General features: G+C 49.2%; 1 protein-coding gene across 4 annotated transcripts in view; it reads left to right on the forward strand.

Moving 5' to 3' along the window:
• The window catches only part of GARNL3 (GTPase activating Rap/RanGAP domain like 3), a 203,782-nt gene that overhangs the window by 178,178 nt on the left and 2,519 nt on the right, over positions 1–23,085 (forward strand). For all 4 annotated transcript variants that reach the window (XM_083158543.1, XM_083158544.1, XM_083158542.1 and 1 more), the window contains 9 exons: positions 2,501–2,617; positions 9,656–9,807; positions 9,891–10,049; positions 11,664–11,730; positions 14,328–14,435; positions 14,658–14,776; positions 16,854–16,992; positions 18,749–18,958; positions 22,758–22,875. In XM_083158543.1, coding sequence (XP_083014669.1) covers positions 2,501–2,617; positions 9,656–9,807; positions 9,891–10,049; positions 11,664–11,730; positions 14,328–14,435; positions 14,658–14,776; positions 16,854–16,992; positions 18,749–18,958; positions 22,758–22,875 — 1,189 coding nt within the window. The remainder of the gene's footprint in view (positions 1–2,500; positions 2,618–9,655; positions 9,808–9,890; positions 10,050–11,663; positions 11,731–14,327; positions 14,436–14,657; positions 14,777–16,853; positions 16,993–18,748; positions 18,959–22,757; positions 22,876–23,085) is intronic.

Genomic DNA, 23,085 nt, shown 5'->3' on the forward strand with positions numbered 1-23,085 from the left:
CTCTCCTAGCTTGGTTTTGAATATAGAAAGGTGTGCGCAGTGACTGATTCTGTCTTCGGTGTAAATGTGGAAGCAGATAATTCCGCTCTCTTCAGCCGGGGACATTTAATTGGCTGGCGCGGCTGGATTTCTGGAGATGGTAATTAGTGTTGTCAAGGCACAGCCAATATAACCGGAGGTCTGGTTCAAGTCACGTGGACAGAGGCTGCTGCTCACAATCATTTTACGCGGCTCGCCTCTCTGCGGCATGTAATTAGGTACATGGCAGAGGGACCTATTTTATAAATTCCTAGGACAGGAGGACAGAATGTCCCCTGACACAGTGTTGGTAAGGAAGGGGTTAGCTAGGACAGGAACACAGACAGTCCCGCAGCACAGTGCTGGTAAGAAAGGGGTTAGCTAGGACAGAAGCACAGACGTCCCCCGGCACAGTGCTGGTAAGGAAGGGGTTAGCTAGGACAGAAGCACAGACAGTCCCCCAGAACAGTGCTAGTAAGTAAGGGGTTAGCTAGGACTGGAGCACAGACAGTCCCGCAGCACAGTGCTGGTAAGGAAGGGGTTAGCTAGGATAGAAGCACAGACAGTCCCCCTGGCACAGTGCTGGTAAGGAAAGGGTTAGTTAGCACAGAAGCACAGACAGTCCCCCTGGCACAGTGCTGGTAAGGAAAGGGTTAGCATTAGCAATCACAGATGCACAGACAGTCCCCCGGCACAGTGCTGGTAAGGAAGGGGTTAGCTAGGACAGGAGCACAGAAAGTCCACCAGCACAGTGCTGGTAAGGAAGGGGTTAGCTAACACAGAAGCACAGAGAGTCCCCCGGCACAGTGTTGGTAAGGAAGGGGTTAGCTAGGACAGGAGCACAGAAAGTCCACCAGCACAGTGCTGGTAAGGAAGGGGTTAGCTAACACAGAAGCACAGAGAGTCCCCCGGCACAGTGTTGGTAAAGAAGGGGTTAGCTAGGATAGAAGCACAGACAGTCCACCTGGCACAGTGCTGGTAAGGAAAGGGTTAGCTAGCACAGAAGCACAGACAGTCCCCCTGGCACAGTGCTGGTAAGGAAAGGGTTAGCATTAGCAAGCACAGATGCACAGACAGTCCCCCGGCATAGTGCTGGTAAGGAAGGGGTTAGCTAGCACAGATGCACAGACAGTCCCCGGCACAGTGCTGGTAAGGAAGGGGTTAGCTAGCACAGAAGCACAGACAGTCCCCTGGCACAGTGCTGGTAAGGAAGGGGTTAGCTAACACAGAAGCACAGAGAGTCCCCCGGCACAGTGCTGGTAAGGAAGGGGTTAGCTAGCACAGACAGTCCCCTGGCACAGTGCTGGTAAGGAAGGGGTTAGCTAGCACAGATGCACAGACAGTCCCCCAGAACAGTGCTGGTAAGGAAAGGGTTAGCTAGGACAGGAGCACAGACGTCCCTCGGCACAGTGCTGGTAAGGAAGGGGTTAGCTAGGACAAGACCGTCCCCCAGCCCGCTGCTATGCATCAGTGAGAAAGCCTCTGTTCTATATGTAATGAATGCAGAAGCCTTAAACACATTTGCAAATATATAATAATGCACCTGCTGCTTCCCCTTGGACTGGCCCTAATTAATGAGAGCCCTGGGTCATAAATTCTTGTGTTGTTGGTCTGTATTATAAAAAGGGCAGTAGATATAGGGTACAGCATCCCAGCACAGGTGGTACAGGTTAAAAATAAAAACAAGGGCCCAAATGTGCGAGAATTGCAAAGTGCCAATATTTTGGCACTAAATACAGTACAGTACACACGCTTTGATTTTGTCAGGTTTTCGATTCAATTTTGCCAAATTGAATCAAATCGTTTTTAATACGCTTTCAATCTGCGTTCGATTCGATGCTTGCTCCTGTTTTCCCTTTATCGCAAAGAAAAATAGACTGTGCAGGCAAAAAAATATCGAATTCAATCCAGTAAATTCAGTGTGACTGTGCCTTGAATGCACATCGAAATCGAATGCAAAAGTGCAGATCGAATGTGAAATCGAAAGGAAAGCAAAGGCCAAATCGAAAGGGGGTGGAATTGGGGAAATCGAAAGCAAATCGAATCGAAGTCAAATCGATGCACCTTAAGATATAAAGTGGCGATATTTTACAGTGCAAAAACCACCCCGTATTGCATTGTCAATCCAATTGCCGCTTTAGATCTGATTGCTAAATGGCTTATATCCAGCTGCTTTGCAAACCTTGCGCAGTAGGGAGCCGACTGGCTGGTACGTGATCCCTGTCCACAGTATCTCTCTCCAATGCTTACTACATAGACCCCTATGATTATATGTATTCAGATGGATCTGTTTGATACCCTTCCATAAAGTGTCTGTAAATGATAATAGTTATCAGAAGCTCCTTCTCTGTGTAGCCCAGGATTTGTGGCCCTTTCTTGGGGAAAGACGGAAAACCTGGCCTGTTGACAATTCAGGAGAACGTCGTTCTGCATGTCCCATATATTTCTGAATAGTGACTAACTTGTCCCTCTTTGTTGCCAGGAAAGGACGCCCGCCTCTACGTCTTCCGGCTAAGCGCCATTAAGAAGGGTCTGGAGGACAAGCAGGTGGCCAGGAACAAGTACGAGTGCAGGGAGAATAAGCTTGAAAAAACAAAAGGTAGGTAAATAGTGACCTGTCCCGTCTTCTCCAGGCCGGTGTAGGATTGCTTTCCATAGATCTATAAATCCCTGTCTGGTGTATAATTCATTTTAATGTAAATTAATTTGAAGAATGTGGAAATACATGTACAGGGGAGTCCATTTTCTGTTGCACATATCACTTCCTGGTTGTCATCTTGGCTTACCAGTTCCAAAAATTAATGAGTTGGCACACATAGGATTCTGGGAAGGCAGCCATTATAGGTGCACTGCATAGGATCACACTGGGCAGCACAGGCAATGCCTGGAGTTAAAGACACATCATGGAGGAGGCAAATATGCTAGGCGAGATCCTTGCAAAACTATGCATTGCTCAGTCTACACCAGTGGTTTTCAAACTCGGTCCTCGGGACCCCACACAGTTGATGTTTTCCAGGTCGCCCAACAGGTAAACTCATTACTGACTGACGCATTTTAAAAGTTCCACAGGTGGAGCTAATTATTACACTTGATTCTGTGATGAGACCTGCAAAGCATGCGCTGTGTGTGGTCCTGCGGACCGAGTTTGAGAACCCATGGTCTACACAATACAGTACCTCACAAGGCAGCCATGTTGGGCGTGCTACCACATCGGTTACAATTTATTTAGTCCAAAAATCCGCAGGTAGAGAAGCGGAAAGGGTACAAGTTTAATGTTCAATGCAAAACACGAGGGAGCTGAATATAACACAACTAGGTGATTCATCGCGCCCTCCGGGCGCTCTTCACACCGTCGTGAGGGGCTTCGCCCCATTAGAAGTAGAAATATATGTGAGTGTGAGATGTAGTGTAATATGGTGAATAATGTGGGTAAAGTTAATTTGAGTGAGAGCATAAATGTTTACAAAAGAAAGTGCATATAATTGCAAAGGGGGTGTAGTGTGTGATAGTGTTATGATGAATTTTTTGTTGTTTAAATGTTACCTAATCTAGATGTCGGAAATATGTCTTTGAATATAAATATTTTATAAGAGTTTGAAAAGAGGTTGAACATTGTGATGCTTTTATTGTAAACATTGTAAAAAGTTAGGAAAGTGCTTTGATATAAATAAGATTAGTAAAGTCACATATTGGAGGCAAGGATGTGTGTGTGTGTGGTTGTGAGTATTGGAGGCAAGGATGTGTGTGTGTGTGTGTTTGTGAGTATTGGAGGCATGGATGGGTGTGTGTGTAGTTGTGAGCATTGGAGGCATGGATGGATGTGTGTGTAGTTGTGAGCATTGGAGGCATGGATGGATGTGTGTGTGTGTGTAGTTGTGAGTATTGTAGGCATGGATGTGTGTGTGTTGTTGTGAGTATTGAAAGCATGGATGTGAGTGTGTACTTGTGGGTATTGGAGGCATAGATGTGTGTGTGTGTGTGTGTGTATTACAGGCATTGTTTGTATAGATGTGTGTGTGTGTGTGTGTGTGTGTGTGTGTGTGGGGTATGGCTGGGTGTGTGTATTACAGGCATTGTTTGTGTGTGTGTACTTGTGAGTATTTTAGGAATGGATGTGTGTGTGTATGTGCGCGCGTATCTGTAGTTGTGAGTATTGGAGACATGTGTGTGTAGTTGTGAGTATTTGAGGCATGGATGGTATTTGTGTAGTTGTGAGTATTGCAGGTAAGGAGGGGTGTTTGTAGTTGTGAGTATGGGAGGCAAGGATGTGTGTGTGTGGTAGTGAGTATTGGAGGCATGCATGGGTGTGTGTACTTGTGAGTATTGGAGGCATGGGTGTGTGTGTAGTTGTGAGTATTGAAAGCATGGATGTGTGTACTTGTAAGTATTGGAGGCATAAATGTGTGTGTGTGCAATGGGTGGTTGTGTGTGTATTACAGGCATGGATGTGTGTGTGTATGTGTGTGTAGTTGCGAGTATTGTCGGCATGGATATGTGTGTGTGCGTGTGTGTAGTTGTGAGTATTGGAGTCATGGATATGTGTGTGTGTGTGTATTTGTGAGTATTGGAGGCATGGATGGTGTTTGTGTAGTTGTGAGTATTGCAGGTAAGGAGGTGTGTGTGTGGTTGTGAGTATGGTAGGCAAGGATGTGTGTGTGTGTAGTTGTGATGCTGGGATGGTTGGCTGGGTGTGTGTACTTGGATGTTTGTGTGTGGTTGTGAGTATTAGAGCTATGGATGGGTGTGTGTTTGTGTGGGTGTGTTTAGTTGTGAGTATTGGAGGGATGGATGGTTGTGTGTGTGTGTAGTTGTAAGTATTGGAGGCATGGATGTGTGTGTGTGTGTGTGTGTGTGTAGTTGTCATGATTGGAATGGAGTGGTGTGTTTGTTTAGTGTGAGTATTGGAAGTATGGATGTGTGTGTGTGTGTGTTTGACAATGACGTTGGTGTGTTAGTGGGCAAACATAGTAAAGTGTACAGTGGCACACCGTGATGTTTGAAGGGACCTTAAAGTGAAAGGAAAAATTATAATAGATAAAATTAAGTGTGCTTAAGTCCTAAACCCTGCATCTACGGCCGTGAGAAGCATGGATGGGTGTGTGTGTATGTGTCGTTGTGAGTATAGGAGGCATGGATGGGTGTGTGTGTAGTTGTGAGTATAGGAGGCATAGATGGGTGTGTGTAGTTGTGAGCATTGGAGGCATGGATGGATGTGTGTGTGTGTAGTTGTGAGTATTGTAGGCATGGATGTGTGTGAGTGTGTAGTTGTGAGTATTGAAAGCATGGATGTGAGTGTGTACTTGTGGGTATTGGAGGCATAGATGTGTGTGTGTGTGTGTGTGTGTGTGTGTGTGTGTGTGGTATGGCTGGGTGTGTGTATTACAGGCATTGTTTGTGTGTGTGTACTTGTGAGTATTTTAGGGATGGATGTGTTTGTGTATGTGCGCGCGCATCTGTAGTTGTGAGTATTAGAGGCATGTGTGTGTGTGTGTGTGTGTGTGTGTGTGTAGTTGTGAGTATTTGAGGCATGGATGGTATTTGTGTAGTTGTGAGTATTGCAGGTAAGGAGGTGTGTGTGTAGCTGTGAGTATGGGAGGCAAGGATGTGTGTGTGGTTGTGAGTATTGGAGGCATGGATGGGTGTGTGTGTAGTTGTGAGTATAGGAGGCATGCATGGGTGTGTGTAGTTGTTAGCATTGGAGGAATGGATGTGTGTGTGTACTTGTGAGTATTGGAGGCATGGATGGATGGGTGTGTGTGTTTGTGTAGTTGTGAGTATTGAAAGCATGGATGTGTGTACTTGTAAGTATTGGAGGCATAGATGTGTGTGTGTGTGTGTGTGTGTGTGTGTGTGTGTGCAATGGGTGGTTGTGTGTGTATTACAGGCATGTATGTGTGTGTGTGTTGTGAGTATTGTCGGCATGGATATGTGTGTGTGTGCGTGTGTGTAGTTGTGAGTATTAGAGTCATGGATATGTGTGTGTGTATTTGTGAGTATTGGAGGCATGGATGGTGTTTGTGTAGCTGTGAGTATTGCAGGTAAGGAGGTGTGTGTGTGTGGTTGTGAGTATGGTAGGCAAGGATGTGTGTGTAGTTGTGAGTATAGGAGACATGGATGGGTGTGTGTAGTTGTTGGAGGCATGGATGTGTGTGTGTGGTGTTGTATGTAATAAAACCTAAAATGTAGTGTGTAAAAGTTGTAAAGGCGTTAGCTTGTGACTTGAGATGGAAAGGCACACAATATAGTGTGAGACTAAATGTTGAAGGTAGGAGAGGCGTTGGTGGTTTTGTGGTATGGGCTGTTGTGGGTTATAAGACATATAATGAGGTGTGCTAAAGTTGAATGAGGTGTGCTGAAGTCCAAAATGTAGCAGGTACCGACCTGAGATGGGAAGGTACACAAAATAGTGTGTTAGAAGAGGTGTTGGTAGTGTAGTGGTATGGGGTCGTTGTGAGTATTGGAGTCATGGATAGGTGTGTGTGTGTGTGTGTGTGTATTATTATTGTAGCCATGGCTGTGTGTGTGTTTTGTTGTGATTATGGGAAGCATGGATGGGTGTGTGTGTAGTTGTGAGCATTGGAGGCATGGATGGATGTGTGTGTGTGTGTAGTTGTGAGTATTGTAGGCATGGATGTGTGTGTGTGTGTGTGTGTGTGTGTGTAGTTGTGAGTATTGAAAGCATGGATGTGAGTGTGTACTTGTGGGTATTGGAGGCATAGATGTGTGTGTGTGTGTGTGTGTGGTATGGCTGGGTGTGTGTATTACAGGCATTGTTTGTGTGTACTTGTGAGTATTTTAGGGATGGATGTGTTTGTGTATGTGCGTGCGCATCTGTAGTTGTGAGTATTAGAGGCATGTGTGTGTGTGTGTGTGTGTGTGTGTGTAGTTGTGAGTATTTGAGGCATGGATGGTATTTGTGTAGTTGTGAGTATTGCAGGTAAGGAGGTGTGTGTGTGTAGTTGTGAGTATGGGAGGCAAGGATGTGTGTGTGGTTGTGAGTATTGGAGGCATGGATGGGTGTGTGTAGTTGTGAGTATAGGAGGCATGCATGGGTGTGTGTAGTTGTTAGCATTGGAGGAATGGATGTGTGTGTGTGTGTACTTGTGAGTATTGGAGGGATGGATGGATGGGTGTGTGTGTTTGTGTAGTTGTGAGTATTGAAAGCATGGATGTGTGTACTTGTAAGTATTGGAGGCATAGATGTGTGTGTGTGTGTGTGTGCAATGTGTGATTGTGTGTGTATTACAGGCATGGATGTGTGTGTGTATGTGTGTGTAGTTGCGAGTATTGTCGGCATGGATATGTGTGTGTGTGTGTAGTTGTGAGTATTGGAGTCATGGATATGTGTGTGTGTGTGTGTATTTGTGAGTATTGGAGGCATGGATATGTGTGTGCGTGTGTATTTGTGAGTATTGGAGGCATGGATGGATGGGTGTGTGTGTTTGTGTAGTTGTGAGTATTGAAAGTATGGATGTGTGTACTTGTTAAGTATTGGAGGCATAGATGTGTGTGTGTGTGTGTGTGTGTGTGTGCAATGTGTGATTGTGTGTGTATTACAGCCATGGATGTGTGTGTGTATGTGTGTGTAGTTGCGAGTATTGTCGGCATGGATATGTGTGTGTGTGTGCGTGTGTGTAGTTGTGAGTATTGGAGTTATGGATATGTGTGTGCGTGTGTATTTGTGAGTATTGGAGGCATGGATGGTGTTTGTGTAGTTGTGAGTATTGCAGGTAAGGAGGTGTGTGTGTGTGGTTGTGAGTATGGTAGGCAAGGATGTGTGTGTGTAGTTGTGAGTATAGGAGGCATGGATGGGTGTGTGTAGTTGTTGGAGGCATGGATGTGTGTGTGTGGTGTTGTGTGTAATAAAACCTAAAATGTAGTGTGTTAAAGTTGTAAAGGCGTTAGCTTGTGACTTGAGATGGAAAGGCACACAATATAGTGTGAGACTAAATGTTGAAGAGAGGAGAGGCGTTGGTGGTTTTGTGGTATGGTCTGTTGTGTGTCATAAGACATATAATGAGGTGTGCTAAAGTTGAATGAGGTGTGCTGAAGTCCGAAATGTAGCATGTACCGACCTGAGATGGGAAGGTACACAAAATAGTGTTAGAAGAGGTGTTGGTAGTGTAGTGGTATGGGGTCGTTGTGAGTATTGTGTGTGTGTGTATTATTATTGTAGCCATAGCTGTGTGTGTGTGTGTGTGTTTTGTTGTGATTATGGGAAGCATGGATGGGTGTGTGTGTAGTTGTGAGTATTGGTGGCATGGATGGGTGGGTGGGTGTGTGTGTGTAGTTGTGAGTATTGGATGCTGGAATGGGTGGGTGGGTGTGTGTACTTGGATGTTTGTGTGTGTGTGTGGGTAGTTGTGAGCATGGATTGGTGTGTGTGTTTGTGTGTGTATATGTGTGTTTCGTAGTGATTATTGGAGTGATGGATGGTTGTGTGTTTGTAGTTGTGAGTATTGGAGGCATGGATGTGTGTATGTGTGTGTGTGGTTGTGATGATTGGAGGAATGGAGGGGTGTGTTTGTTTTGTGTATTGGAAGTATGGATGTGTGTCAGTGGGCAAACATACTAACCTGGTGCAATGTGTCCAGGGAGCGAGGCTGTGGGGGGGGGGGGGGTGCGGCGTGTAGGCTCTGCTAGAGGGTGAAGGTGGGCACGGGAGTGGCAGTTGGGGGCAGCAGGCAGCGTCTCCCGGTGTGTAATGTGTCCAGGGAGCAAGGTTGGGGGGGGGGGGGGTGCGGCGTGTAGGCTGTGCTAGAGGGTGAAGGTGGGCATGGGAGTGGCAGTTGGGGGCGGCAGGCAGCGTCTCCCAGTGTGTAATGTGTCCAGGGAGCGTGGCTGGGGGGGGGGGGGGCGCAGCGTGTAGGCTCTGCTACAGGGTGAAAGTGGGCACAGGAGTGGCAGCTGGGACGGCAGGCAGAGTCTCCTGTGGGGGGTTGTGCGCTGATTGGGGCATACTAACCTGGTCTAATGTGTCCAGGGAGCGAGGCGGGGGGGGGGGGTGCGGCATGTAGGCTCTGCTGGACGGTGACGGTGGGCACGGGAGTGGCAGCTGGGGTTGGTAGGCAGCGTCTTCTGGGTGTTTGCTGCTGCTCCTTGCGGGTGTGGGGGGTTGTGCGCAGGACTGTGCATACTTCAGCTGGTGCGAGGTCGGGGGGGGGGGGGGGCGCGGCGTCTAGCCGTGGGGCGGGCTTGTTGTGTGGCTGGGCGGCGATGGGGAGTGGCGGGCGAGGAGGGGGCGGATAGCTGTGCAAGCTGGAGGCTGAGGGGGGGGATGTGGCATGTAGCCGTGGGGCGGGCTTGTTGTGTGGCTGGGCGGCGATGGGGAGTGGCGGGCGAGGAGGGGGCGGATAGCTGTGCAAGCTGGAGGCAGAGGGGGGGGGGGGCGCGGCGTGTAGCCGTGGGGCGGGCTTGTTGCGTGGCTGCGATGATGGGGAGTGTCGGGCGAGGAGGGGGCGGATAGCTGCTGTGGAGAGCGGAGGGTTGTGTAAGACGGAAGTTGGCATGTTTTGCATTGTGGCTGACAGTGACTATGGGCCTGTCAATCACCCGTGGAAGCCCGCCCACCGTTTGCTAGACTAATTGTGAGTGACAGATCTGGCTAAATATATAAGAGATTCCCTTCCCTGGACAGGTTGCCATTTGTACGCGTTCAACACACATCACAGCCTGGAGCTGAGGATCATTGTGGCCATCAGGAACAAGCTTCTGCTCATCACGAGGAAACACAACGCGCAGAACAGCTGTGCCGGCTTCTCGCCGGTGGAGGAGTTTCAGTACATCAGGGTGAGAACCGAGCACTGTCCATGTAACCAGCCAATGGCTGCCCTTCTCCTCAGCACCTGTGTCACGGTATCTGTCCCTTACAGGAGATCTGTCTGTCGGACCCTCCGGTGGTGATGACCCTTGTGGACGGGCCGACGGGGGAAAATGACAACATGATCTGTGTAGCGTACCGGCACCAGTTTGATTTGGTGAATGAGAGTACCGGCGAGTTCTGCAGGCTGCATCATGTTGATGCTAGTAGGGTGAGTGGTCGCTGGCATCTGACAGAACAATGTATGAATCTAGAACGCAAATACAGTAGTGATGTATGTATCATGGCTGCACATCTAACACCCAGGACTGGTGGAACTACAGCTAGCCTTTCAAGTGTAAGCTCTTGCACTCTGTGGGGGGTGATTCAGATTGGTTTGCAAAAGCAAACTCCCTTCCTTAATGGACAAAACCATGCTGCACTGCAGCTGGGGCAGATGTAACATGTGCAGAGAAAGTTAGATTTGGGTGAGGAGTGTTCAAACTGAAATCTAAATTGCAGTGTAAGAATAAAGCAGCCAGTATTTACCCTGCACAGAAACAAAATAACTCACCCAAACGTAACTCTCTGCACATGTTACAGCTGCCCTTCCTGCAGCACAGCATAGTTTTGTCCATTAACGAAGGAGTTTGCTTTTGACACCAACCTGAATCACAGGAGCACAGGGGCATGGTTCCAGGCTGGGCTGTGTAATGGTGCAGCCCGTCCCATGCACAGGTGAGAGCAGCACAGGGGTATGGTCCCAGGCTGGGCTGTGTAATGCTGCAGCCCGTCCCATGCACAGGTGAGAGCAGCACAGGTGTATGGCCCCAGGCTCGGCTGTATAATAGTGCAGCCCGTCCCATGCACAGGTGAGAGCAGCACAGGGGTATGGCCCCAGGCTCGGCTGTATAATAGTGCAGCCCGTCCCATGCACAGGTGAGAGCAGCACAGGGATATGGTCCCAGGCTGGCCTGTGTAATGCTGCAGCCCGTCCCATGCACAGGTGAGAGCAGCACAGGGGTATGGTCCCAGGCTGGGCTGTGTAAGGGTGCAGCCCGTCCCATGCACAGGTGAGAGCAGCACAGGGGTATGGTCCCAGGCTGGGCTGTGTAATGCTGCAGCCCATCACATGCACAGGTGAGAGCAGCACAGGGATATGGTCCCAGGCTGGGCTGTGTAATAGTGCAGCCCATCCCATGCACAGGTGAGAGCAGCACAGGGGTATGGTCCCAGGCTGGGCTGTATAATGGTGCAGTCTGTCCCATGTACAGGTGAGAGCAGCACAGGGGTATGGTCCCAGGCTGGGCTGTGTAATGCTGCAGCCCATCACATGCACAGGTGAGAGCAGCACAGGGATATGGTCCCAGGCTGGGCTGTGTAATGGTGCAGCCCGTCCCATGCACAGGTGAGAGCAGCACAGGGGGTATGGTCCCAGGCTGGGCTGTGTAATAGTGCAGCCCGTCACATGCACAGGTGAGAGCAGCACAGGGATATGGTCCCAGGCTGGCCTGTGTAATGGTGCAGCCCATCCCATGCACAGGTGAGAGCAGCACAGGGGTATGGTCCCAGGCTGGGCTGTGTAATAGTGCAGCCCGTCCCATGCACAGGTGAGAGCAGCACAGGAATATGGTCCCAGGCTGGCCTGTGTAATGGTGCAGCCCATCCCATGCACAGGTGAGAGCAGCACAGGGGTATGGTCCAAGGCAGGGCTGTGTAATGGTGCAGCCCGTCCCATACACAGGGGTATGGTCCCAGCTTCTCCTGTAAGGATGGTAGGTGAGATCTGTAATTTGCATTGTGACTCCCAGGACGTGCACTAGCCTCTGCCGCATTATCATTTCAGGTTAATTTTGTTGCAGCAATTGATGTGTATGAAGACGGGGAGGCTGGACTACTGCTGTGCTATAACTGTAAGTGGGGTCTGTGCAATGTGCGCTCCGTTACAGCGTCCGCCTGTATGAGCTCATGCAGGACACGTGTACATAGGAGATGGTGCAACATCAGCTGTGGGCCAGAGTACAATGTACATGTGCCCCTGTAATGCTGGAACAGGAGGGGAATATAATGTCACATTGTGCTGGTATATGCCGTTATACGGGTTCTAGATTACTTCTGTAATCCGTAGTCCTGTTATACCACATAATCCATAGGGAAGCATACCAACAGTCTCTACCACTGAAACGGCATATACACGTACATGCTGCACACACCTATATACAATTGCACACACATACGTTCTGCACACACCTGTATATACAATCGCACACACATACATTCTGCACACACCTGTATACAATCGCACAAGCGTACATACCGCACACACCTATATACAATCGCACACACATACATTCTGCACACACCTGTATACAATTGCACAAGCGCACATACCGCACACTCCTATATACAATCGCACACACATACATTCTGCACACACCTGTATACAATTGCACAATTGTAATGAGCAGGTAACAGCGTACCCCACATCTGTACCATGTACAGGGGACTGTTACTCCCAATATCCGCAGCGCTAACCCCAGAGCAGGTAACAGGGTACCCCACAGAGCTGAAGAAGGCTCCATCTGTATATTTAGTCGCACACGCATACATTCCACACACACCTATATACAGTCACACGCGAGTACATGCAGCACACAGTACATGTGTACGCACATACCGCACACACTTACAGATGAAGCCATCCTCATCTAGCTCTTTAATAGGATTTAGTGAGCCAGAGCTGTCAGACGTAACCCTATGCCAGTGATGGCTAACCTTGACACTCCAGCTGTTGTTGAACTACACATCCCAGCATGCTCTGCTACAGTTTTGTTATTTAGCCATGCTAAAAATTATGTAGGGCATGCTGGGATGTGTAGTTCAACAACAGCTGGAGCGCCATAGTGAGCCATCACTGTCCTATGCTAATCCCCTACTGTATTGTTCTATGTATAGTATTGCAGCTGAGAACAATAGGCCTGGGCTCACCATGGCTATCCAGAGAAGGCTAGCTGAAGAAGGCTCCATCTGTATATTCAGTCGCACACGCATACATTCCACACACACCTATATACAGTCACACGCGAGTACATGCAGCACACAGCTGCGGTTATTGGCAGCAACAGTCCCCTGTACATGGTACAGATGTGGGGTACGCTGTTACGTGCTCCGGGCTCAGCGCTGCGGATACTGGGAGTAACAGTCCCCTGTACATGGTACAGATGTGGGGTACGCTGTTACCTGCTCTGGGCTCAGTGCTGCGGATACTGGGAGTAACAGTCCCCTGTACATGGTACAGATGTGGGGTACGCTGTTACCTGCTCTGGGCTCAGTGCTGCGGATACTGGGAGTAACAGTCCCCTGTACATGGTACAGATGTGGGGTACGCTGTTACCTGCTCTGGTGTCAGCGCTGCGGATATTGGGAGTAACAGTCCCCTGTACATGGTACAGATGTGGGGTACCCTGTTACCTGCTCTGGTGTCAGCGCTGCGGTTATTGGGAATAACAGTCCCCTGTACATGGTACAGATGTGGGGTACCCTGTTACCTGCTCTGGGGTTAGCGCTGCGGATATTGGAAGTAACAGTCCCCTGTACATGGTACAGATGTGGGGTACCCTGTTACCTGCTCTGGGGTTAGCGCTGCGGATATTGGAAGTAACAGTCCCCTGTACATGGTACAGATGTGGGGTACCCTGTTACCTTCTCTGGTGTCAGCGCTGCGGATATTGGGAGTAACAGTCCCCTGTACATGGTACAGATGTGGGGTACCCTGTTACCTGCTCCGGGCTCAGCGCTGCGGATATTGTGAGTAACAGTCCCCTGTACATGGTACAGATGTGGGGTACGCTGTTACCTGCTCTGGGGTCAGCGCTGCGGATACTGGGAGTAACAGTCCCCTGTACATGGTACAGATGTGGGGTACGCTGTTACGTGCTCCGGGCTCAGCGCTGCGGATATTGTGAGTAACAGTCCCCTGTACATGGTACAGATGTGGGGTACGCTGTTACGTGCTCCGGGCTCAGCGCTGCGGATACTGAGAGTAACAGTCCCCTGTACATGGTACAGATGTGGGGTACCCTGTTACCTGCTCTGGTGTCAGCGCTGCGGATACTGGGAGTAACAGTCCCCTGTACATGGTACAGATGTGGGGTACGCTGTTACCTGCTCTGGGGTTAGCGCTGCGGTTATTGGGAGTAACAGTCCCCTGTACATGGTACAGATGTGGGGTACCCTGTTACCTGCTCTGGGGTCAGCGCTGCGGATTGGGAGAAACAGTCTCCTGTACATGGTACAGATGTGGGTTACCTTGTTACCTCCTCTGGGGTCAGCGCTGCGGATATTGGGAGTAACAGTCCCCTGTACATGGTACAGATGTGGGGTACGCTGTTACCTGCTCTGGGGTCAGCGCTGCGGATTGGGAGAAACAGTCCCCTGTACACAGTACATGAGGGAATAAGATAAGAAAAGGCCTCATTCCAGGCGCTGACATTTCCTCCTCTCCCCGCAGATATTTGTTACTACAAGAAGGTAAGCCCATTCAACGGAGGCTCCCCCCTCATCCAGCCGTCAGCGTCCGACTTCCATTTTAGCTGGAACCAGGTTCCGAATGCTGTAGGTAAGTCTATGTCCGATTCCGTCTCTCAGTCTGTGTAGGACAAACCGTTCTCCAGCTGCTGACATGAAATGATCTGCAGTCCCATATTTACGGGAAGAATAGATGTTAGAATGTTCTACAACGTGGAGATGAAGGAGGGGGACTGGTCAGACAGGATGATTTATCATTGCTTCCTCTTCTGTATATAATCATTATATATAACAATGGTGTCTCTGCCGGCAGTGTGCGCTTTCCCTTACATCCTGGCCTTTACCACCGACTCCATAGAAATCCGGCTTGTTGTCAACGGCAACCTGGTGCATACAGCCGTAGTGCCCGAACTGCAGCTCGTGGCCTCGCGGGTAAGACTGAAGCTCAGTGATATCTCACTATATAACAACCTCTTTATGTTGCCTTTTGGTTTTTAATATCTGTTACATACTACACCGCAATACTGACCCCCCAGCTTCGTATCCCCACTTCATCTGTGGCCAGTGAGCTGGTGTTGTCCCACGGAAGCATCGCTACATGTCACCGCTGTCATTAGTAACTTACCTGTCACTGGGGCAGATGTACTAAGACAGAGAGGCCCATTTATCCTATAATAGTTGTGGTTAACCCTGGAAAACGGGTGTTTTCAGGGGTTGGTTGAAATATTAAGGGCGGTATTCAATGCCGTCGGTGAGCAGGGGTGAGGGGGGTTAGTACGGCGAGGATGGATTTTTTTTGTGAGGAAAAGCCATCCTTGCCGGCCACTCGCCGTATTCTATGTTCCGGGCCGCAAATGCAGTGAGCCCGCTGCATATAGCAGCGACCCTCGCCATTTTGACAGCCGCACTCGCCGTTTCCACCTAGCTGAAAAGAACCAGTGAAGGGGGGTCAGTTGAATACTGAACGCAAGCTATTGACGGCGAGCTATTGGCACTGCTCGCCGTCAATGCTCGCCTATATTCAGTGTTTTTTGCGAGCAGTGCTGCCTGCTCGCTGTCACAGCTCGCAGGCTCAGTATACAACTGACCCCCTGCACACGCCGTTTCTTCCTCGCTGGGTTTTTGCAGTGACGTGGAAACTGCATGTGCAGCCACTAAAACAGCGAGGCTCGTGGCTAAATGCAGCGGGCTTCCTGCAATAGTACAAGCCTCGCTGTTTGGGGGAATCCTCACCGTCATCTGACAGCGAGATTTCCCCCGGAACATAGAATACGGTGAGCGGCCAGCACAGGGTTTAAACGGCGAGCATCACTTGTTTTTGCCGATCCCCACCGTTTAACCCCCTCGCTGGCCGCATTGAATATGGCCCATTGAATATATATACCTAAGTATCCCCTGAATGTATATAGGAGGGACAGCAGCAGGAATCTACAATCCACACTGCCATCCCTCCTGTACGGCCACCAGCCGCATCCCCCATAGGCTTCTATGGGGGATGTGATGCTGCCCGATCTACCAACATCGGGCAGCATCGCCGTGGTTCCCTGGGCTACCACCATTCTGAGATGGCGGTAGCCTATGGGCTACAGACCACACTGCCGGCGGGGCAATGCGAGCAGTGGGGTAAGCACTATCCGTGCATGTGCAGACCATGGCACCCGACAAAGCAGAGCATAGGATGGGCTCTAAGGGATAGATGTATGAAGCAGTGATAAGGGAGAAGTGAGCTCATGGCAACCAATCAGCTGCTCTGTATAATTATATAATATAGATGTTATTTCAGTGCTCATTGGTTGCCATGGGAAACTTCTCCTCTGGCTCACTTCTTCTCCCTTATCACTGCTTCATACATCTACCCCTAAGAGACTGAATAAGTGGAGAGAGAGAAAGTTCCAGCTCCTAACTGTTGTGCTTCAGGCAGTGTTTGAAAAATTGCAGTTGTGAGCTGGCTGTCCGTAGTTTATCTGTCTCCACTTCTCCAAGGCTTAGTACATCTGCCCCAATGAGAGGGAACACGGTACAGAGCATAGCGATCATTATGTATCACGTAGGCACTGACAGCAGGTGTCACACCCATGTAATACTGGGTTTCATAATAGTCACTGTAACTGCTAAAAGAAAAACTATCACCCTCATTTCACAAGTTGCGTTAATTAAATACATTACAGTTAATACATTAACACGACCTACTTTATGTACGGTTTATTCTCTGAGCTCGGAGCCAGCGGGTGCCTTAACCCCTGAAGCGCCATAAACCCGGCCGACTGGAGCTTAAATCGGTCTCCTGCCCGCTGGCGTTATGTCACCCCTGCATTGCTGATACAAACACATCCTACAGTATATATTGGATGCAGACCCCCAGCATGGCAGCCTCCACTGTCTGTGAGTGTAGGTGCACTTCTACCACCTAGTGGCGGGAGATGGTATTACTCCCTGCATTCACTGCATATTACTCCCAGCTAATCTCACGCCAGTTCAAGACACTACTAACATGATCTTTTCTCTCCAGTCAGATATTTACTTTAAAGCAGCGACTGCAGTGGGCTCCTCATCCAACAGCAGCTCCAAGGACACAAGTTCCCACAGCTCTCCGCAGACCCCCACGGGCTATGAGCTGCCGGTGTTCCCTACCCTGCCCGGAGATACAGGTACAATGTGTGTACAGCGTTGTCACATGATTCCTCATTTACTAAAGTTCTAAAAATGAAAAGTGATGACATTGCCCAAAGCAACCAATCAGATTTTCTAATGCATCCTAGAAAAGATATACAGAATCTGATTGGTTGCTATGGGAAACATCACCTTAATTTTACGAAGCTTTATTATATTTCACCCGAAAAGTCTACCATGCGCAGTCTATCGATAATCGCCCGGCCTGCAAATTCACAGCCGTGCCATCAGGTCTGAATCGGGCCCATGGAAAAGACACGGGCGACATTACGTCAGTGTCGGCGTGGTCAACGAACATTGGTCAGTTATGAACATGTCCACATTCTCGTGTCAACCTAATGAAAATTGACACAATGTATGTAGATAGAATATATTGCACCCGTACATTCTCTGTCTCTCTATTAAATCTGTAAGAGGGGTGTTATCTTTTAGTTTACACCCTTTGGGTGGTATTCAATTGTTATATCACTCCCGATCGTGGGGCTATTCAATTGATCTATCTTGCTCATTATGGTCAAGGTTAGCAACGTATTCGCGCACTTCAGCTCACCACCCCCGGTAATAGCGTCATGAAATGCTGGTGAAAAACAATTGAATGTCGCCCTTCAGGTCTTTTTAATAGGCAGGGCATCCTAACAAATAAAGTAGACTCGAGGGAAGACACTTTATAATAAGGATCTATCACATAACCTTTCATCTTTGGAAAAGTCTAAGTACGGGGCGAAACACGTGTATTGCTAACGGTCGCTATGCCATGTAAGGGCGCCGGCCAGCATGTTCTACATGGCCTGGCCAAGTGGGACTTTAGGGGAGAGTTTTAGTGGAAATGGGAGCAGTGAAAGTAGTCAGGTTTGGAGGGTATTTAATATGTTAACGACAGCACTTAAGGGAGTCAGATCCATCTTCTTTTAAAGTCGGATCTGTTTTGTTGGAAACGTCCGCAAATTGTCAAATTCACGCTTTTCGAAAATCCACCGACTTTCCCACACTCGACAGCCAGAGCACTGAATTCTGACTGTCGAGTTACTGTCGGATAAAACAAAAACGGCCGGGAGTCAGACTGTCATCACGTGCGATCCGATCGCATGCGATGCGATGGTACTTTTGTAGTTTCACATTTCCCCTGCCCGCGGATCGCATCGCATAAAATGCGATTTTGCACATTTAGCACACCCATACTATCCACGTGACCCCGAAGCGTGGTGAGCACAGCGAGCCCCATGAGGGGACGCGGTACGCGTCCTCCCGACCTGTTCATACCCCCACTATCCATGTCGGTGTGAAGTTAATTTTAGTCCGCGTCCCCTTGCGGGGCTCGCTGCGCTCACCAAACTTTATAAAGTCAACTCCTCGCCGACATGGATAGTGGGGGTATGAACAGGTTGGGTTGATGAGTACCGCATCCGCTCACCACGCTTCGCGGTGGCGTGGATAGTGGGGTGTGCTAAATGTGCAAAATCGCATAATCGCATCGCATGCGATTTGCGTGCATGTGATCCGCGGCCAGGGGAAACTGGAAACTACAAAAGTGCCTTGCGATTTCCCTGCCGCCGTGAAACTACACAAGTACCTTATGTTTTATATAGGGAAATATCTGTGACTCTTTTTAATGATCGTAGCAGCGCAAAATCTATTTTTCAATTAAATAAAGTAAATTACATTAAAAAAACTTTGCATGCCGCAACGTATGGCCGAGGACTGCAGGTAAAGGTTCCGGTGTCTGTTTTGTTCTAGGTGAGGTCCAGTATACAAACATCTACAAGATTCCCCTCAGTAACCTCGTGGGACGGAGCATCGAGCGGCCTCTAAAATCCCCGTTGGTTCCCAAGGTCATCACGACGCCCACGTCCAGCGGCATCGCCTGCATTCCAGTCACCCACTCCCTGTCGCTGTCCCGAATGGAGATCAAAGAGATTGCAAGTCGGACGAGGAAGGAGTTATTAGGTAAGGAACTCTGTCATGTCAGGCGACGCCTGGGTCCGGACCTATTACGGTGGATCGGCCGCACCCTTAGCCCCGACCTATTACAGTGCATCGGTTGCCCCCTGAGCCCTGATTTATTACAGGAGATCGGCCACACCCTGAGCCCTGACCTATTACGGTGGATCGGCCGCCCAGGGCCCCGACCTATTACGGTGGATCGGCCGCCCCGAGCCCCTACCTAGTACAGCGGACTGGCCGCCCTCTGAGCCCCAACCTATTACAGTGGATCGGCCACCTCCTGAGCCCCAACCTATTACGGTGGATCGGCCGCCCCCTGAGCCCCAACCTACTGTGGTGGATCAGCCTCCCCGAGCCCCTACCTATTACAGTGGATTGGCCGCCCTCTGAGCCCCAACCTATTTTGGTGGATCAGACACCCCCTGAGCCCCGACCTATTACGGTGGATGGGCCACCCCCTGAGCCCCGACTTACTACGGTGGATCGGCCGCCCCCCTGCGGCCTGACCTATTACGGTGGATGGGCCACCCCCTAAGCCCCTGACTTATAATGGTGGATCGGACGCCTACCTTTTACAAACTCCTGACCAATAAAATCATCATGGCTGCCAACGGCCCCATTTATCTGTTGTTCTCGTGTTACATGATATTATGACCTTCACCATTAAACCAAACATTGGAAGAACTCCCGTCATTCGTTTTAGGTATATTTAGCGTTCTCTAGAAGGACCATTTCATTTCCATTACCCTTACCTATGGCCAGTCCAGCACGCAGCCTCCTTTCTGCTATCCCCATTCTCCTCCTCCTCCCATGGAACAACTGCCCGGTTCTCCACCGCCGTCTCCCGGCCGATAGTAACCTGCTCTAGAGAAAGCTTTATAACTAGAACACTGCCAGTGAGGTGCAGTGAGGTCAGTGGCCGGGGAGGCAATGACTAGTATCAGATCCACATTTACACCCACAGATATGATTTTGGACTTCAAAAACTGTTTAAAACAATACAAAAATGACATTTATAAGCTACAAGCCAGTCAGAAATGTTGGTTTCTGCAATGTACTTTCACTTTGAGCTGTGACAGTTTGTACTTTCACTTTGAGCTGTGACAGATTTTATCCCACAAACTCTCCACTCCACCCTCAGTATCCTATCTGCTCCTGCCTCCAATCTCTGTGTTCACAGCTCCCTCTCTCTATGTCCAGCAAGTTTGAAACAGATTAGTGTCCCTGCAATTGCTTTCACTTTCTGTTAGGATATCTTTTAGCACACAGAGGAGAAATTTGGTCCGTCGAATGGCCTCTAGTGGTCAGTAGCGGGACTTCACCCCACAGCGGTGAGGAGTAAACATAGAAACATAGAATGTGACGGCAGATAAGAACCACTTGGCCCATCTAGTCTGCCCCTTTTATAAACATGTTACCTCAAACCATATTTGATCCTTATTTCTTTGTAAGGATATCAATATGCCTATCCCAAGCATGTTTACATTGTACTATTGTATTTGCCTCTACCACCTCTGATGGGAGGCTATTCCACTTATCTACTACTCTTTCTGTGAAGTAATTCTTCCTCAAATTTCCCCTGAATCTTCCTCCCCCTTGTGTCAGTGCATGTCCTCGTGTTCTGCTGCTCCTCTTCCTGTGAAGAATGTCTCCCACCTGTACCTTCCTCCCCCTAGTGTCAGTGCGTGTCCTCGTGTTCTGCTGCTCCTCTTCCTGTGAAGAATGTCTCCCACCTGTACCTTCCTCCCTCTAGTGTCAGTGCATGTCCTCGTGTTCTGTTGCTCCTCTTCCTGTGAGGAATGTCTCCCACCTGTACCTTCCTCCCCCTAGTGTCAGTGCATGTCCTCGTGTTCTGCTGCTCCTCTTCCTGTGAAGAATGTCTCCCACCTGTACCTTCCTCCCTCCAGTGTCAGTGCATGTCCTCGTGTTCTGCTGCTCCTCTTCCTGTGAAGAATGTCTCCCACCTGTACCTTGTTAAAGCCCTTGATGTATTTGAAGTAGTAGATCAGTATAGATATATAAAAGATAATCTGTTTTCTATTCAAAACTCTGGCGTATGACAGATGAGGCTCTCATTCCCTGGCCTGTTATGACCGCACGTCTCTGATTAAATCAGCGATTCTATAAAAGGGAAGACCTGGAGAAATGTTCGTAAAACCTTAAACCGTTTTGCAACTTTAACCCTGTAAATGGGCTCTGTAAATGTCACACGTGTCTCCTGCAAAACAACATTTCTAAATGCCATATCGGGGTCGCGCTACTGCATGACCTCCATCTCCCCACCAAGGATGACAGACGTCAGGTGCAGCAGGACAGCTGCCTGTGATGTGCCAGCGCAGGGTCACAGTATCCCCCGTTATTGTCACTCCCGGGCAGTCGGGTGGTCAGGTCCTCACATGAGACCAGCTGTATACCCATCCGGATATTCATATAATGTCAGCAAGTAGAACAACAAGTGCAGAGTATTTAGGGGCAGATGTATTAAGCCTTAAAAAGAGATAAACGTCCAGCAATTCAGCTTCCAACTGCCATTTTTCAAACACACCCTGTAACATGGCAGTTAGGAGCTGATTGGCTGGGCGTGTGTCGCTATTTATCGCCCTTGCGCTTATCTCTTTTTAAGGTTTAATACATATGCCCCTTAAACTCTTAATTAGAAAGCTCTGATTAGCCCGGAATGTTTATCCTTGCACAGACGACATTAAGGAGGTGATTCAATACTGAGTGAACCCCATTGTATTTGCACTGGGGACCGATGGTGTATATTTGGAATCGGTACATCTGTCAGAATGAACTTAGGTCTACAGTCAGTAGGTCGACCCCACTAGGTCGACTGGCAGGAAGGTCGACCTGATTTAAGGTCGACATGGGCCAAGGTCAACATGACTTAAGGTCGAGTTTGCATAAAGATCGACATGAGGAAGGTCGACTGGTCATAAGGTCGACATGGGTTTTTCACTGTTTTTTGATCCAAATGTCAACACAGTCGACATGGACACAGTTGGCAATGAGAATCGGACCCTCGCATCGCTCGCCACATCTTTAATAACCTCCTCCACGCCCTAGTGGATGGTAGGGCATGAAATACCGCCTGTCGGCACATGTCGGCTCGAAAAACAGTGAAAAGCTCCATGTCGACCTTATGACCAGTCGACCTTCCTCATGTCGACCTTTATGCAAATTCGACCTTAAGTCATGTCGACCTTGGCCCATGTCGACCTTAAGTCAGGTCGACCTTCCTGCCAGTCGACCTAATGACTGTAGACCTAAGTTCATTCTAATAGATGACCGCATCCCGTATATTTGCGCATGTGCAGGGCCGATGTACGACCAGCATAGTCGTCGAGGTGTATGTATGGGTGGGGGAAGGAGGGAGGGGGGTGGGCAGGGGAACACCCAGCGTTTAATAGGTGTCCCCATAAAAACACTGGGCGTTTACCCTGGTAATGCAGGCGGGCCGATGCCTAATGTCACAGTCCGTCGGCAGGGGTTACGGTCATTGGGTCACCAGCATGATGGCCGACATGAGTTAAGGTCGACAGGGTCATTAGGTCAACATGGGTAAGGTCGATGGGGTCATTAGGACGACATGGGTTTTTTCACTGTTTTTGAGCCGACATGTGCCGACAGGCAGTATTTCATGACCTACCATCACCTAGAGCATGGTGGGAGAATAAAAGAGTGTGCCGAGCGCAGCGAGCCATGCGAGGGGATGTTCTGCCTTTCCTTGCCTTATTGTACACTGTGAACGGTTATTTAGCGGTTACATTGTCTTTGTTCTCATACTAATTCTATGACTTAGGGCTCTGTGGGGACACGGCCTCCAAATCTGAGGGACCACAACGGCATAAGAGGCTGGCCAGGAAACAGGAGGAAGAGGACACCAAGCAGGAAGCTGTACGATCAACCAGTAGTGACAGGTAGGCTCCAAACAAGGGAAACCGCGCTGCCTAAACTAGTTACAACATAACAGTAATGTCAGGGCCGCACTTGCATGTCTTCATCGGATGCTGTCTAGTGGACGTCTGCACACAACACACTTGAATTCGCTCCATAGAGGAGAGGAGCAGCGTTAGCCTGTTCTATAGGATTAGATGTCTCTCAAAATCCCTGCACCTCTCTCCTATAGG

Source organism: Crinia signifera, chromosome 9, assembly GCF_055691185.1.
Source record: "Crinia signifera chromosome 9, ASM5569118v1, whole genome shotgun sequence".
NCBI lineage: Eukaryota > Metazoa > Chordata > Amphibia > Anura > Myobatrachidae > Crinia > Crinia signifera.